At 35.9% G+C, this 19,036-nt stretch overlaps 1 protein-coding gene across 5 annotated transcripts in view; it reads right to left on the reverse strand.

Annotated features, from left to right (window-relative positions):
- Positions 1–7,277: 7,277 nt before the first annotated feature.
- The window catches only part of sigmar (Tumor necrosis factor alpha-induced protein 8-like protein sigmar), a 219,032-nt gene continuing 207,273 nt past the window's right edge, over positions 7,278–19,036 (reverse strand). For all 5 annotated transcript variants that reach the window (XM_071593884.1, XM_071593883.1, XM_071593881.1 and 2 more), the window contains 2 exons: positions 13,187–13,338; positions 7,278–12,021 (listed from right to left, as the gene is read on the reverse strand). In XM_071593884.1, coding sequence (XP_071449985.1) covers positions 11,608–12,021; positions 13,187–13,336 — 564 coding nt within the window. In that variant the 5' untranslated portion in view covers positions 13,337–13,338 and the 3' untranslated portion in view covers positions 7,278–11,607. The remainder of the gene's footprint in view (positions 12,022–13,186; positions 13,339–19,036) is intronic.

The following is a 19,036-nucleotide window of genomic DNA, read 5'->3' on the forward strand; positions in this document are numbered from 1 at the left end:
AATAGGATGGATGGAAAGAGGAAGCAGAACAGAGAGGAAGACTAATGATGAAGTTTTAAGTTTCAATATGGCTGGAGAAGAGAGAAAGTTGGTAAGTAAAATCTGAGGAAGTCGGGAAATGTACGTGGAGGAAATATTGTGAGATACTAGCATGTTGATAAAGCCCTACCTGAACGGAGAACAGGATAGAGGAAGGAAGGGAATAGGTTTTTTGGACTACATGAAGGCAGGCAGGAAGTAACACAACTGAAAAAGAAAATAAAACAGGTGAATTCAGCAAGAGCCTCACCTAAAAGTAAACCTCTTCCTGCTAATCCTCCAGGTCTACAAGATGATATCCTTGAAAGATTGATTCATCAAGCTCCAATTCCTGCGTTTCAACACCATGCCATTACTCCAGCTCATGGACCAGCAGGTTATTTCTAACTTAACAAATCTCTACAGAAAAGCACTCTTTGAATGCTGTTATGAGGTGACTGAAAGGACAAATTTTACTCTCAGAGAGTTTTGGAAATATCACTTTCACATTGTTGACTGCCTCATGATGATCGTAAAGTCATGGAAAGGGGTTACCAAGAGAATCCTCCCTTCTGCTTGGAAGAAGTTTTGGTTGGAGAGTATCATCGAATGAGACTTTAAGAGTTTTAAGACAGTAGTTATGGGGACTGTAGTCAAGGAGGTTTTGTCTTTGGTCAAGATCCTAAGACTGGAGGTCCCAGGATCTTGGCCAATGTAGATGAACTTGTGGAGGAACGTAACCAGGAGCTGACCAGCAAAGAGCAAATGGAGTTGCATTGTGTTTCACAGAAAGAAGTAGTGGAGGAGGTTATCAGAGAGGAAGAGAAGGTAACAGGAAAGTAACAATCTTCTGGCACAGTAGAAGAAATGCTAAAGGCATGGGAAACTGTTGCATCATCCATTGTGAAGCATCACTCTAATAAGGCAGTGACCATGCATGCTACAAATTTATTTAATGATAATTCTGAGTCACATTTTCACAAAGTTTTCAAGAGTTGGCAAAAACAAACGTCTTTAGGCAGTAAAGAGTTTATAATATTCCAGGCTTCATTTCAACGTGTTTCACTGACTTGTGGCATCATTAGATGATGCCACAAGTCGGTGAAATGCATTGTACCTTGAAATAAAGTCTGTGGAATATTACTAACTCTTTTAATATGGACGTCAAACAATTTCACGAAGTTAAGCCAGAAAGTTTAAAGTATATAGGTTCCTAGGCAGCTTTATAATAAAATAGACTTAGGAATTCATCATAAATTTAAAATGAACCTACCTATGCTCGTGAAGCAATGGAAAACTAACTAGGCAAGCCGTATAGTACACACTAGTTTACCTCTAAGCCCTAATTTATATGGTATGAAAATGTCATAATTTGAAATCATATGTGGATGCATGTAATAAAATAGATAAATAGTTATAGGCAGTTAGGGCTATATAAATGTTATATCTAAATAATTGTCAACATTTTATAATTGCACTTGTATTGCAAAATTGTGGAAGTGAAAATATTGTGTAGGCCTTACCAAAATCAACAGAGTGCTAAATAAAATTGTACCTATTTTTGCATATTTCTGGAAATGCTGGGAGTTGAAAGCTTGGACCTAGTTAGGGTTTATAGTAGAATAGTCAGCCTTTTAAATGCTAAACTAAAAATTGGTTTCCATGATTTTCCATGACCTACATTGTCACTTAATGCTAGAAGTAACCTCATGCAGGTGGCATTGGGTTGGCAATACATACAAGTCAATTCATGTTCAATACCAATGCCCTCAAACTTGTAAATATACTTTTACCAGATTGGATGGTGTAACTCGTTAGCTACATAGATAATTTTCATTGCATTGGTTAAAAATAAGTATTAAAAAATTATGCTTGTTATTTGAAAATGGTTATCTTCATTGCATTGAGTGCAGCAGTTGATATAAAATTTTGTAACTCTGGAACATTAGTCTAAAGCTGTAAATTCAGCGATCCCATAATTTTACGCAGTCACTAAATTGCTTTAAAAATGGAATTTATTGATGGCAAACATTTGTTTACATCATTTTATTAGGATTTTACTTCATTATAATTTGTTTTAAAGATTTTACCTACTCCCCATTATGCTCATTTGCTCATTCATTGTAGGATTACGACTCAAGATAATTTAAATTGTGTATTGTTGATCATGCCAGCTTATGGTAGCATTGAGGATAATGTCTATTAGTTTAATAGGTTTATTATATTTTTTTGGACAAGGTGAATTACAGTTGTTGTTTTTTGTCCTTGTTTAGGAAGAGATTATCTGCTGAGAAAATTTTTGGGATTGATCAAGAGTAATGGTCAACAGATCATGTGTCAAGTAAATGTCATTGTGCTTATGGCTAAAACTAGTACCACGAGGTAATAGTATTATTTACAAGGAATGTTACATGGCTGATCATTGAACATAAGAAAAAATAGCAGTGGTGAGAATGCTGTGGTACCGGCATGTGGATCTAGAGGGACGATTATACCATCCCATGGAACAGGAGGAACTCTGATCCAAGGAGAGAAGGAAGAGCAGGGCACATTGAGGAGGATGATGGGAGCCCCATGCCTTAGAAGAAGGCAGTATCTTCTGAGATGGCATTGCCCTCCCAACCCCCCTGAGCAAGGAGCAGAGATATTTGTGTTGTGGATTAGTGTGAGAAGTGGAAAACTGAGAAGCTAAGTGAATTGATAATGTACCAGTGATTACAAATGGAAAAAATATTTGCAAATGGGGAATTTATTGTTTTTCCCCGAAGTTGAAGTACTCAGGGAAAAGCAGGGTAAGTAACCTATTTTTCAGTCAAACTCGATTCATTAACTTTCATTTTGTTCCAAACTGTCTTAAATTTTAAATTAATGATCAAGTTTTGGCATTAGAGAGTAAGAAAGGATTGTTTATTTACAAGAATGTAGACGCAAAGAGTCGGCCCCCCAGGCGACCCCCCTCTTTCGAGGACTAGCCATCATCCGTGACCATTTTTGGTTACAACGCCTCACAGGTCCACGCAAGAGAACCTAGTTGGATGGATTTTCTGTAGCAGTGGCAATGCTGTGTGACAATATTCTCTCTTAATTCTCTCCTTATGAGGTTACTATAATTTTCACTTTTTGTGTGATGCTTAGCTTCTGTTATTATTTTGTCAATATCAAAATTTGTATTAGAAGTAACTATTTCATTTGCCTTTATGACACTCACACTACTAAATGATAAATGCCTGTAGACTTGAAGTTTAACAGGAGAGATACAATGTATGCATATATTGCCAGAGGGGTGACATCTCCATTAGCCCAATATACATTAAGTTTCACAGTATCATCACATGTGGGATATAACTAGATGGTATATTTACGATTTATTTAAGAAATGTTTTAGACAATACTTTCAATGAAATATCAAAACTGTTGCCTACTGTTCAAGACAGTGATATTAGCATATTTAGTTGTAAAGGCAAGCATTTCCAGTGCCTGATGCAGGAAAATGTACTTAATAGTATTTTTCCGTCAAACTAGCTTGGTCAAAGTTATACCCGAAATGGGAGCATTGTGCAGGTAGTAAAAAGGGGAAATCCATGGACCCTATCACAGATAGGGTAGGGAAATCAAACCTGGTCATTGAAGCAAGGTGATAGGAGCGCATTGGAGGTCTCTAAGATTATTACAGGTCACGGCAACATAGCTTCCTTTTTTCAAACGCAAAGCGCTTTCAAAAAAGGAAGTTATGTTGCCACACCCTGTATATATTATTAGGTAATCTACCGGTTAAGGTAGGTTTTTGATGAACACAACTTCCAAATAAAGACCTTGTTTTTCCTAACAAAACATAACTCAACATCCTACTCTACAAAAAACCCTCTTTATTTCCATATACTTCCTTCCTACCTTCATTCTGTCCAAAATCCCTATCCTATTTCTACCACATTTGCCCAACATTCTCTCCTCTATCACAGTATTTAACATCTCACTGCTGGTCAATATGCTTTGCAACCATTTTTCCTGTCTCATGATTTTTCCCAACGATTCCCTCTCCTTGCCCACCATACCCAGCACTTCCTCATTTTTTTCCTTTCTGTCCACTTCATCTTCTCCACACCCACATTTCAAAAGCCTCCAATCTATGCCCATCATCCTGCTTCAAAGCCGATGTTTCCGCACCATGCATAACTATGCTCCATTTCAAAGTTTTAATGAGACTTTTCTTAACATTCTTACCCAACATCCCTGCCATCAATTCACTCTTCGTTGCGAAACCTTTGCCTGGTGCAATTTTTCTCCTTATGTTCCCACTACTTTGACCATTTTGGTCGAAAACACTTCCAAGATACGTAAACTGTTCTACCTGCCCTAGTTTTTGCCCTCCTATTTTAATGTTTAGCTTAGCCTTTTTCGTTCTGGAAAATCGCATAGCCTTTGTTTTATTAATATTGATTCTCATCCTGTATCTATCGCACTGAATTTCCAATTCACTCAGCAATGCTTGCAACCCCTTAACTGACTGACAAACTAGAGCTTAGTCATCAGTAAAAATAACTTATTTTACGAAGTCCCCGCCCACTTTCATTCCTACCTCCAGTTCTTCCCATGCCTCTTTAATCATTTCCTCCACATATGCATTGAAGAGCACAAGTAATCGTTGACAACCCTGTCTTACTCCTATTCCTAACACAGCCCATCCAAACTCTCCATTCTGAGCACCTGAGCAGTCTGAGACATGTACTGGTTCCGGATTAGCCTCCTATCCCTCCAATCTATTCCTATTTTCTTCAATTTGCTCATTAGTTTTCCCTAATTTACTCAATCAAAAGCCTTTTTGAAATCTAACTAACTGCCAAATATATCCTGATTGTATTCTATATTCCTCTCAATTAGTGATCTCATTACTGCAATGGCATCATACGTGCCACTCTTATTCCTAAAGCCAAACTGACCATCCCCTAAGTAATCATTTGCCCTACTCTCAATCCTATTGTTGATGATCCTGGTGCATAATCAGCCTTTAATATATAGGTGTGGAAAAGGTTAAATGGATGAAAAGGAAAACAACTGAAGAAGTAACAGGCCTTGCTAGTGAGAGAGAGATTCAGGAAAAAATCCAAAGGAAGACTGATAAATATTGGGGATCTAATTTTATATTCATCCATTAAAATACTTAAAAAGGTTATTACCACTTAAAAGTTATTCTTTCTTTTATCATGACATTGTATACACCTTTTTTTCATTAGTACACCTGATATCTCCAAGGCTTACTTTGGGTGGCAACCAATTTCTCTTTAACTTATTTCTTAGCACTCATGGAATGAATCATTAATGATGCATTACACCAAGCATCACTTCCATTCTTTCAGCAACACCTTTTTTGCATACTGTTGATGAATTCATCATGCCTTCAAACTTTCCCAAACATCATTTGAACTTAATGAAATTAAGAATACAAAGTAACTTTCCACTGTTCTTTATTAGCGTACAACCGGTTTCAACGCTCAAGTGTCATCATCAGGTACTGCTTATTTTACGTACCTGATGATGACGCTTGAGCGTTGAAACCGGTTGTACGCTAATAAAGAACGGTGGAAAGTTACTTTGTATTCTTAATTTCATTAACATGAATTTCCACAAGGTTGAGCCAGAAACAATTGAATCGTTTGAACTTCATTATCAAGAACATCTTCACCCAGCATGTGCTCAACAATTTTTCATGATTGCAAAAGTGCCTTCTACTTTTTCAGAGTAGATATTCTTTTCCAATATAGACCTAGAACATGTCTAAAAATACTAATACTCTTTCATCATAAAACATTTCTCAAAATATTAATACTTTTTCGTCAGACTCATTCAAGAATTATGAATTTTCTGTAAGTAAACACTCCTCAATAATCCTTGGAATGCACTGCTACATTAATAGCTGGAGTAAACACTAGCTCATGTTTTCTTACATGCATCTGATCCCTCTCATTAATAAACAAGACTACACCTTGATTCTCATGAACTGTGTCAACCGACCATAATGGCAAACATAGCCATCAATTTTGAAAAATTCTTTATAATTATCGAATTTTTTTCAGCTTAACTTAGAGTTAAACTTCAAATTTACATTTTTGAAAAAGCCAGGGAAAACAAAACATGTAGAAATATTGTGAAGGAGCATATTTTTAATGAATTTCCATGTTTTATAAACACCTTTGTTAAATCTTCCAGGATTATGATGAGATATTATAAACAGCAACACTTTAGGAAATTAAAAAGGTGTAATTAAGATAAATTTAGAAGGTCTAACACTGGCAAGACTTTTCACATTTGAAATTTTCCTACTCTCGTTCATTTTTCTTACAGAATTTCAAGCATGCAATTAATTTTCATTGTTTTTATTTTCTGCCGGGGCTTTCGAAGCAAAATTAAATTTATATTATGCGACCAGAGATGTAGTTATCATAGGCCATACACTTATCAATGAGCTTTGTTCAGGGAGAGATGATATACCAGACAAAATAATTGTTTTTCTTCCTTCAAATTGCTAAGCCCCTCGTGTATCTCTGCAACCTGTCTTTGTCTGAAGGTTTTTTCTATTAAACCTTAACTTGAGCAAACTTATAACAATTCACAAAAAGGGGATGGGAATACTGTAGGAAACTACATACCAATAAGTTGGATCTCTGGTTTTTCTAAAACTTTTGATAAGTTTATACTAAAACATATAATCAACTTCCTGGAAAAACTTTTTTCAAACCAAGAAGGTGGTTTTAGGAAAAGTAAATCAACATCTACAGCACTGCATGAATTCATTACAAATGTAGTACATGCTTTGGACTAAAAGTGCATATCCGAGGGGATATGCCTTGATCTTACTCAGGTTTTTGACACTGTGAATCATGAGATTTTGCTAAATAAATTTTTAAAAATATGGTATTTTGGGCATTTCAAATAAATGATCCAGATCACCTTCAGGGAAGACATCAAGTAGTTGAAATATTACATCTTAATCAATCTAACACCATAAACACACACCTTTAAATAGCTGGAATGCCTATGAAGAATACGGGGAAGAAATTATACATAATGGAGCTATTAAAACTTTGAACTTGGAAAAAAATATTGCTAAACTTCATTGGAAAAGTGGAATACCATCTGCAGACCCTGAAAATACAAAAGTCACAGCATTATATAAAACCAAAAAAGAAGAATCCTCAAGTCGTGAGGTAAATAATTAATAAAATTTTAACTCACAAAAGTCTTGATTATTGATTTTATTTGGGAGTAATATGTCACAACATTTGAAACAATCATGGAATCAAAAAATAAATCTTGCACACAAATTTTGAGCCAATCACAAGGACGACTCTGTGACATACTCATCACTTTCAAAATGTATTCACTGAATCTATTATTTAAAATTTCCAGAATTCACAAGATGTTATGAACACATTACAACCGAGTCCCATCGACTCCATAAAATAAACAAATCAAACAAAAGCAAGAAAATTGAGGGTGAGCAAGTTAATGGATATATACAAGTAAATTTGATATGATATTATAAAAAGGCATTATAAATAAGTTTGCTGAAAATCACAAGTTGTAAAAGGTTGTTCAATTACAAAAACATAAAATGGAAGAATAAATTAACTATTATGACTATTCTGATACCAAAATCATTTCATGATAAAAAAATACCATAACCAGTACTTCCTTTTGTATTACCTTGAAGATTTGAATACATTTTCCACGTTATTAGGGTTTGGTGCCTAATAATGGCTGGGTATTTATGGCAGAGCTACATTCAAAAATGTCACACACTTGTATTTCCCTTATTTTGCTGATTTTATCGATGAACACATTTGAGTAAACATAATATGTAAAGTTACAAACTTATCAACAAACTGTATCATAACAGGCCTCTAATCACTTTCGGCTAGAATGAAAACACAATGAGATCATCACAAACAACCTTTCTCCCAGAAATACCGCATCTCAAACAGCTTTAACAGAACAGATTTCCTTAAACTTGAAAACAATTCATAATAGCAAAGAAAGACAGAATAATGACTTAGTTGGAAATTAGTAATTACACAGTAATCAATGACTAACTCCAAGTACCTTCAGCATGCAATGGATATAAATTTACCATTTTACAAGTTGCTCCAAAAATACTTATTATTATCGTTACCTACTGTTAGGATATTTTTATTTTTGTTCCACAAAGTTGATCAAAATGTTTCCTGCCTCATTGGTCTATGGTAAAAAAGGGTTTTCATTGGCCCCTAATAGAAAGCATGGATTACTGCAAAATGAGGGGCTTTAGATAATAATTCCATCAAAAAAGAACAGTGAGTTTATACATATAGGACAGTTGAGATTCAAAAAGATCAAAAATTTGGAACATCCTTTCATCTTACAATAACATAGCATCTGATTCTTCATATTTTCAAGGTTTTGTAGGGTTTATAAATGCACTAATTGTGAAATGCATACATTATTCAGTCAAGATCATTGACATGTTAAGGAATAATTGTAGAGAGCGTAGGTAATTAATTAGAATTGAGAAATGTAAGGTGTAACAAATACTTTGAGCATGATCACACCTTTCGTAAACTAAGCTCAGATTTCTTAAATCTTATGTTTAGGCGTCCAATCTCTTGCAATACACTTACAATAGTCTACCCACTAATTAAAGAACTACCACATTTTTTTTAAATGGAGACACAAGAAAGCTGACTAATATAGCTTAAGTAGGCTTCAAATGCACATATTTTATAAATCATTAGTTGACTGTGAATTCAGAATTAGATAACATATTTTGAAGCAAAGATCTTTTAGGGGAAAAAACAAAATTTGATAAAATCTCTTAAGCATATGCTTCTTTTGAGGTATACCATGATAAAATAATTATGCGTAGTGAAAGCGTGCTTAATTACATATCAGTATGTTATCAGACACTTAAGTACCCCAGTAGATTTATAGCTCTTTAAGCCATAGCCATTACTACTTCATTTATCACTTTGGCTCATGCGGAGCAGTAGCATTGTCTCATAGTAAGATCGGCAGAAACCTGTTCTTGTAATCATTACAGGATGGAGATATGGTCCGAAACAGTTGATATGTGCCCACAATTCAAAGATAGAGTACATTATTACACTTCAAAGATGATGGCAGTGTTTAGTGTTTGGTGGAACAAAATTTTTTTTTAAAAACTTGGACAATATCTCAGTGGTTTCATCAAATTAAAGATCACCCATATGAACAAACCCATATAAATGGTGACATAAGAAAGAACATTTATTAGATTATGTTTCTGCAATAAATCAAATAATCAGATTAAATGGACAGCATTGTTTGGGCCAAACAATTCAGAAATTTTTGGAATTCAGTCTGACATATTACAAATAAATAATAGTTCCACTCATTCTTAATATTTAAATACGGTGAAAAATGAGTATTGAAGAAATATAGTTTCATAATTACCTAAATGTGAATTCTCCATTAATTTCTCAATTCCTGAAATAAAGCATACATAAACACTTATGTCATAAAAATTTTAGTCAACCAATTGTTTCTTCAGATACGTAGTTTGTTTCCTTCATAAAATGACTATTGCTGAATGAATACGTGCAATTATGTTGACATTCATATGGGAGAACTGGCATATAGCTTTTCAAGCAATACACCTGTGATTTTTCCGTGGTGCTAAAAAAATATTTTATCAAATAAATGCCAAATCTTCACACTTAATTATTACATGTCAAATGGAAGGAACGGAATAAGTATCATATTTTATGCAAGAGGTATTCTCCTACACATTTCAAAACAAATTTACTGTGCAGAGTTCACCTTAAATTATTAAATGTCATCCTTTTTTATATAAGGTGTGCAGTGGCATCAAGATAGCCTGTATAATGAATGCTATTTTACATATAATATCATACTTGTGCATACATTAGGACCAAGATGTATAATAGCAAAACTTTTATCCCAGGGTTGATGTGGATCTTGCGAAAATGGCTGAGGAAAAAGTGGCAGTGAAGTGTTTGATTACTTCTAAGGTCCAAAATGAAATTCAAATGCAGTTGCAAAACATAAATGGAATCATGTGAAATAGTTTGTAAAACACATAACATGATCAAATACTAGGCAAAGCAAGAGGAAGTGTAACAGGGAAGTGGGAGAAAATTTGGGTTTAAAACTTCAATCCAAAATCAAAATCAGATGCCAAAGAGAAAATGTATAGTAATGCATACGAAGGATTACCACAACTTATATAATTCAGTATCTTTAGAAAGAGACAGAAAAACTGATAAAACTAGCATTCCAATTCATTGTTCTGTTTGGTTCAATGAAGCAATGGCAAAACATATTTTACCTAAATATAGGCACCCAAAATGACTATCAGCGTAGATGGACATAAAGATAAGGACATTTTCAGTCATAATGAGAAAGCTTAAGCAGTAATATGGTCATTATTGAGAAATTGATTTGAGCTGGTTACCAATTGTCACCTGGTTGAGTAATTTTTTGGAGAAGATAGATAGTAATTCTCATAAGAATAAAATGTGGTAGAAAATAGAATGACAAATCCTTTATGGAGAAAAGATAGCCATTCTTTGCACCAATATTTCCTGGTTCTACATGCAAAAATAGATAAAAAGAAGTTCGTACAGGGTTCCCACAGACATGCAAAATACAATAACATAGTACGCATTTGAATTCAAGTTCATGAAATGCATATGATTGAAGAACGTGTCCAATTATCCTCTTCTTCAGCAACATCTTCCCTACTCCTGAGAGATTAGTAATTTATTATAAGCACCTAGAGATAAAGAAAAAAATCCCTAATTCTTGGGGAAGCATCCAAGGAATATAAGGGCAACATAAGGCAGGTTTAAATTTCCAAGGGTAAACACAATTCTTTGAACACACATGGAATCAATTATTTCTACACATTCTGCCACTTACTCTGAAATGACATACTATACTTACAGCTTACTGTCTATCAGATAAGTTCTACTTCTATGTCATTTCACAATAAATATGGTACACAATAAGATTATAAACCTTACTGTGTTACACTTAAAAAACTAAAGGTGTTTCAGCAATTAAATTCTGAAAATAACTTTGAGAAAAAAGCTCCCACAATCCCCAAGAGATTGAAAATTGACCCATTTTCATCATTATAACACTCACGTGCACACTGTGCAGATAATAAGATTAAATAATATCACACAATATTTAAAGCATAAACAAAATATGGTGCAGTCCATTCACAAAATGTACTTCCTGCATGTCTAATCTCTGGACTTTGTGATACATTACATGATATAGGGCTGGTTCAAAAATACTGAGTCAATACACATGTAAACCTGTGGATCTTGTAAGGCAGTTTTTTGTGTCTTAAAAAGATGAGTACTAAATTAATTATCAAATTACTTGGTTTGTAATTGCGTGCTTATAATTGCTTTTCAAGGCTACGTTATGCAAATATTGTGCCCAAGTTTTATTGTATTTATATGTTGATTATTGGTTTTAGAAATATTACCTTCCTTGAAATGAATCGCATCAGAGTGATGTGTAATTCATCTTCCAGATATCTGCCTTTCACATTCCACCCTCATCTAATGCTTTGTTCATGTCCGACACTATTCTGCTGAGAATCTCTCCATACTCCGAATTGTGACAGAACACTGCATCCAGGAATGCTGGGTTGGCAAAGAAGGCAAACGTTGAGTCAATTCGATTGAGGGATTTTTCACTAAGATGTCTCCGCACAAGCAACCTAAGGGTGGCACAGCACTCAGTCAAGGCTTGCATCAGATATGCCCGATCATAACTAAAGTCCACTTCACTGAAGCTGACCACGGCCATTGCTGTGGCATGAAAACGCTGCTTGAACTTCTCAGCAATTTGAATCTCCTCTTGCGAGAACTGGTTATTACGATACAGCACCCCCAACTTGATCACAGTTTTTATTACATTCTTAACAAGTTTCTCAGCTTCTTTCTTGTTCCCAGTCTGCAAAATGATAGAAAATATGAAGAACATTAATGCCAGCTCGACTTAAATAGTAAATAGAAGTTATAATAACAGATAAAGGATGATGGTGATGAGAGGAGGGCAGAGGATAGTGATGGAACTAAATCTCTTTTCAATCAGATGTAAGTAGTGTACACTGAAGTAAGTAACACAAAACAAAATTGTACTGGATCAATACTTAATTTTTTACATGTTAAACAAACTTTTCTGGCAGAAAAAATATGGTAGATATATGTCATGACCAATACTCACCATTCAACACACCACTTTTTACACTGATTGAAATATTTTTACACTTTCTATATCATATTTATTATGATATAGAAAGTCAGAATGAAAAAATAAGTCATTGGTGATGAATGGCCTCCAGAATAAATAGTTCTGGCTCAAATAATTTACTTGACCTTGTTACTTTCCCTTTAATTTTATCGTGGTGCCATTAAAAAGAAAATAGATTTTTTAGAGGTTATATTATGCTGGGCCCTTCCTGTCTTGCTCTAAGGGCATTAAAAACTTTTTTACATTAATAAAATATGATATTATTTGTATGAACAGTGGCATATTTATATATATATAAACCATAAACACAGTAATAAACCCAAAGGTCAGTTTGGTAGGTGACGGTCGAGTTCACCCAGTACTAAGCCCAATGGCGTGTGAAATTCACACATCAGGGTAGGGGGGCCAGTTCCTTTCCCTGCGCCGGTTATGGTTTCCCAGGAAGATTTGCTACCTGAAAAATCACATAGCTTGGGTGGAGCTGCAGGTGCCCAGGGAGGCTTGCCCGGAAATTGAACCCGGGCCTTCTGGTCAGTAGTCCAATGCTCTACCCCTGGACTACCACGAACTCACATTTATATATATTCTTCTGAGGAAGACGGAGCTAAATTCCATCAATATTATTAAGAAATAATGTGTGAGTGTTCTTTTTATGTGTTCTTATGTTGTTTGTTGCTGACACACAGGCTGATTTTGTAAGGAAATGTATTGTTGCATAATTGTATAAGTCTGTGTCCATCCAAAAAATCCCTCAACTGGTAGAATAATATATTGTATGCAGGTTATGTACCTTGTACAAAAATGTTATTGAACATTCATGATTCAAAAGGCGACCCTAATTTATTAGATTGCAGTCATCACTCACATATGCTTTGGCAAGTCTATAGACATTGTCCAACAAGCTCCCAGTTGTTTCATCAATGAAAACTTTTGCCACGCTCTTGTTAGCCATGCGACTCAATATCTTCTTTTGAGCTCTCAAACCTATGTCTCTTGCCTTGAAGTTTTCCGCCATATCTAAAAATCATAATCAAATATTTAATTAATCAACAGATATTTAAGTTATCTAACATTTACGCACATTACACACATGTACATTACACAAACCTCAACCAAAGGGAAGAGGGAACAAATACTAGACAAATGCATTCATTTGCACAAGATATTTCATTTGAGAACACAAGTTATTAATACAATCGGTGGCACTGTTTTAATTTGCCAAAGTTACCATCAAAATTGATTATTATTGAATAATGAAAATTCATTTGGTACAGATGAATTAAAGTAGTCATATGAGAGCATTAATTTTTTTAGGAAAATCATGACATTATAACACAACATCCATGCCTGAAGCAGGTTACAAACCCATGACCCATAAGTTAACCAGGGTATGTTTTCCACTGGGATAACTGGATCATTGCTAGGGCTCTATATCTACAACCAGAATATTCCTATGAAGCCAAGACAAATATAATGTTTATAGAAAGACTGAGAGTAACACTTAAGTATCATGAGAGAAACTTGAGAGTATTTGCATCACACATATATTGCTAACACTGTGCACACTTTCATATACATTTCAAAGAAAAGGACTTCCATATTGAAACCAAATGGAAATTCCTTCATTGCCATGAGTAATGCCAATTATGTGGCAGACACAGAAAATGAATAGGACTGGATAAATATGACAAAGATTGAAAATGCCATTTAAAATCCTTGGTTGTATTGGTCATTAAAATATTGTGCCAGATACTACTGGAAGAAAGCACCTATTTTTATGGGCTCTCCGTCAATATTATATGCTTAGATAAATGCAAATTCTGAAAAGTTAAGCACAGCTGAGCATTCACAATATGGCCATAAGCAAATGGGTGCAATGCATAAAGATATACATAGAAATATTGTGAATAATAAAGGATGATGAAGAGATACCACCATGTGGAAGGAGTATTAATCTGTTAAAGGTAGAAATTTTCATTAGCACTTGTATTTACATGGACATTTTGCTGCTGTTATTTGTACAAAGTGTGAAATGTAAAAAAAAAATCACAAATGTTTCACTAGTAATCACATGAAAGTAAGACAAAGAACCACATTTATAACAGTCACAAACAGATTACATGTATTAATTGAAGCTGATGAGATTTTTCTCCCACTTACACAATACATGACTAGGTACCATTTGATTCATTTTAGAGTTGAAAAGTTACATGGAGCCTCTCTTTCAAGACATTATTTAAATATACAACAACGATATGGAATAAATTTGAGGAAGAGAGGATAAAATGATCTGCATGGCCAAAATAATTCGAGGAAACCAAATATAAAATGACTTATTTATTTTTATACATAAATAAGACATTTTATACTTAGGTTCCTCAAATAATTTTGGTCATGCACATAATTTCCTCCTCTCTTCCTCAAATTTATTCCATACCGTTGTTGTATATTTAAATAATTTGACATAATCCTCTTTTCAATAAAATTTTTCTTTCACAGAATAAGCATTCCTTAGAACAAAATAATTGGTAATTCCATATAATGATAAAATGCCAGATAAGTCTGTGTGTGCCCATAAATCTTACTCATAACTCTTTGAGTGACTTTGGAAAGTATTTATGTTGAACGCAAAAACTCATTCAGATATTCCATTGAATGGTACAAAAAAATGTAATGGAGGGTGGTTGGTCATTTGAACAATTAGTAAGTTCCACCATGTCAGGTCTGCCGACAGGTTTGGTGCAAAGTTATTGTACCTTTCTCGTGGAGTACTGCATCTTTTTAGTAATTGAACATTGATTCGACTGTATTTCCTGAAAATAATCAGGAAAGTCTATTCAAGGAGTAATGTCTTGGACCTCTAGGCAAAGCACTACGGCTTTAGAGCCTAAAGTTATGCAAAAGCCAAGTGGACGAAGTGGATAACACTGAATGGAATTCGAATACGTCCACACTAACATGTGAAGTGAACAGACGGGAACTGATGAAGGGGAAACGCATCCATCGACAACAGGAGGCCGGGTAGAAGAGACTGAGGATGAAGGAGGGCTCAGGATTCCGCGCGCGTCGATACAATTTGTCGGCGTCGCACTGTCGCTGCCATATCTGTGGGGAAACCAACGGGATGGCAATTGGAACAGAGCTAAAAAAAAATCGTTTCGACCCGGAGTTAAATGAAACTAGGAAGTCGTCGTTCCCTTCCTTTCTCCCGAAACGAATCACAAGAGAGACTAGTTTCGGGGTTGGGCGGATGCGGCCGGGACGAAGAATGAGGACTTGGGAATTATCAACAAACGATATTCGAAGAAAGCGACGAGGATATTCGACTGTGAGTGTTTTACCGTCATGCATGGCAATATCACAATATTTTTATGTCATTTGCTTTGGTATAATAGTGAACGAAAATGCGATTAAACTCGGGATAGGGGCGATTCATCATAGTGAATACAAATAAAACACGAAGTGAATCATATTTGGATACACACTGTCGCTATACTAATACGGCCCGAACTAATAGCAATCATGTGCTCGAAACTTCTGTGTAGCTTAAATAATTTAGAATGTTATGGTGTATTTTCGGTGAAGGCATTGGCTTCCTAGCCTAGAATCACGAACCATTAAGTTTCGTTTCGAAATTTTTCTCCTCGTAAATTAAGTAATGACAGTTTACTGTTTTCGACTTTTGTCCAAATCACCATCCAAGTCTGGAACGACCGGTTGCTCTGACTCAAGATTTCCCCTTTCAAAAATAATTTACATTTTTTCACAAGGTTGTTTCCCATGGTTTTTCCCAAGATTGTGGGGTCATTTCACCCCCTGCCACACACCCTAGATGGCTCACAGGGTACTATGTAAATAAAAATTCCTTCTAAAAGGGAACATTTCTATATTCTGGTAACAATGCCCGCAAGGTGTGCTTACTTACCCAAGGCACTGAGGTAACGCACGTCATACGACTCAATGAGGTGGGAGCCAGGGTCAGGGCTGTTCATGAAAAAACCCTTACCATAAGCCATACGACATTTTCAGAGTTGCGAACAATTGGAACACAGCGTGTACCGAAGAGCTTAAGTTGTAAGGGATAAAAAAAATATTGAAACAGACGGCTTTTCCGAAAGACAGTCTTGTCTGCGGAGGGAAGGTTTCGAGTTCCTACCGCCACTTCTGGCTTGGGATAACAACCCTTTCCCACTCTTAACGTTTTCAACACGCGGGAAGAACAGGGACCCTTCCCCATCAGAAACTTCTGCGTGCGCCACCAGGTCTTTTTCGGAGTGGAGAGCGTTACGCTCGAGGCGAGATTTCCAATGGTTTTGACATGCGTCCCGATTTTCATGTACCGGTTTTCACGTTGCTCATAAGTTTCCAACGTGTGGTCTCTCCTCCTGCCCTTTCCCGCTCTCTCCTTCCAAGTAGCCGAACGTTCGGAGGGGATTGCTCCCGCTGCATGCCTTTTCAGTCGCACTGGCCTCAAGTATAAATAAGCAAAAATAAAAAGAAAAGATGACGCAACGACGTCTTCAGAGCATTCCCGATTGTTCAGGAGGCAGATTACGTCGGAGTCATAATTTGCAAAGATCTTATCGACGATCGAAGAGTTATGAGTTATCAATTTCAATCGGCAGGGAGATGAACCTATAGAAAAATAAACCTTCCTTTCTTTAATTCATTGGATATAACGAGTAGATGTTACATTACTACGAATCAGTAAGCTGGTATATTCATTTTGAGGCATTTGTGTACTTTATTACGGCCTAGACACTCATGATAAACCAGAAAGTGGTGCTTCGTTGGAAGAGTGATGAATTCTCTGTTGGCTTACCAAAATAGCAGAAAAAATAGAGTAAACGCAACGTCATTCAACCAGAGGGACTCAAACCCGCGACCTTTAGGTTAACAGGCGAATATATCCATGAACTAAGATAGTATGCGAAGTAGTTCTCAAGGTAATACGTCAAGTCAAATAAGTCTTTCTGAATAGTGTGCCAGAGGTGAGAGAAATTCAATCGGCCGAACGGTCATTGAAACCAGGAGAATCCGCACTTGCTAATTGACCACACCGAAACATATTCACATGTCGAATACACATTTTTTCATAATTGAGCGAATTAAATTTCTTTTCGCAACACCTGCGCTGATATTGACGAATAGGCTGCCCCAACTATACTATACGGTACTGCATGTCAGAACATCAGCCGAAAAAATTCTTTCCCTAGAAAATGCTTATTTGATTCGGGTTTGTGTTTGGTCGTCTACAGGAAGGAAATACAGCAACAGGAATGCATCGCAGAATTTTCCTGAAAGAAGGCATGAGTTCGTCGCTCAACACTAAAAGTGATTCGAATTCAGCGATATATTAGCAGAACAAAATGATTTTTCGTAAAAATACAAATTGATAAATATTAAATACATTTCGTACGCATATACGTAAGACTATGAAGTAATACGTCTTGGGAGGAGTCAGATAATAATAGATATTTATGAATAAATAAATAATTTTTGAAAAAAAAAACACAAAAATCGCGATACTTTTTGAACAGACCTCGTACATCTGGCCTAAACGGACAGGACGATGTTTGTCGACATCATTAGAGCAAATCGCTTCCATTACTATATTAAGTATGTGTTTTGCCGTTTCACCTATAACATTACTGCCATTTTCGGACCGACAGTTATGCCATGTGCGCCTATGACGAACGTTGTAGGACAAACAATTGAAGAAACTTTAAATGACTTTTTAAGCCCCTTAAAGCCCTTCGTCATGTTCATATGCAGTCAGATCATGAACGCAGGGTGAAACTTGGGAGTGGGGAGGGGGAAAGGGCAAAATTGCAGTCATCCACCGGGGTCATTGCGATGCAGTCAGACCAGAGCCACGCCTACATCTCCCTCAGGGGCTCTCATTGGTTAATGGTGTGCACATGAACCCGCTCGATGGCCAAATCTTGTCTGTTGCCATCACAATCAGATGATTCAAGGACGCTTTATTATCAGATTTAGCGGTCGAAAACCTATAACGAGACATTAATATTCGTGCATTACAGTCGATTGTCATTCGGACATGAGATTCGGCCAAAAGGCCCACTTGGAAGATGCTCATTCACTAGTTTTCACATGACTACTGTCTAACTCCATACCACATAGCATATGCCGACACGAGAGTTTCCAGTATTCAGCGATCAACACTCGATCACATATTTGGAGAAATCCCAGCCCTTTGCTACGAGTCAGTAACAACCCTGGGAGTATGGCGAAAATTCCCCGGGACTAAAAGAAAAAACCCAGCGCATCACTTTTCCTCCATCCGGTTTTCTTTTTACGACCAAATGTATAGATTGAGGACTTACAACATTACTCAGTACAAGCAGAAACTTTCTTACACTTAATTCCTAATTACCTAGTTTTGTTAGAACTCACCAATGTAGAATGGATGCGAAGTACACCCTGTTTAAGGGAAATGATTCGCCAACCACGAAGTATGATTTTCATGTTTTTAGGTACGTCTCGAACTTAAGGCATATTCCGTTCCTTTCCGGTCAAAATATCCTTATTACGAAAAAACAAAAAAAAAATATTCGGGCATTGTATCAACGATACTATACGGTTTGTTCAACATTTTATTTTGCGTAGAACTCTAACTCATCGTTCCAGTTGAATGATGCAGGTGAATATTTAAAGACAGGGAATGCAATAAGCCTACGGTATTTTTCGCAGC

The sequence above is a fragment of the Hetaerina americana genome, unplaced genomic scaffold (genome assembly GCF_022747635.1).
Source record: "Hetaerina americana unplaced genomic scaffold, ioHetAmer1.1.p SCAF_6, whole genome shotgun sequence".
Lineage (NCBI taxonomy): Eukaryota > Metazoa > Arthropoda > Insecta > Odonata > Calopterygidae > Hetaerina > Hetaerina americana.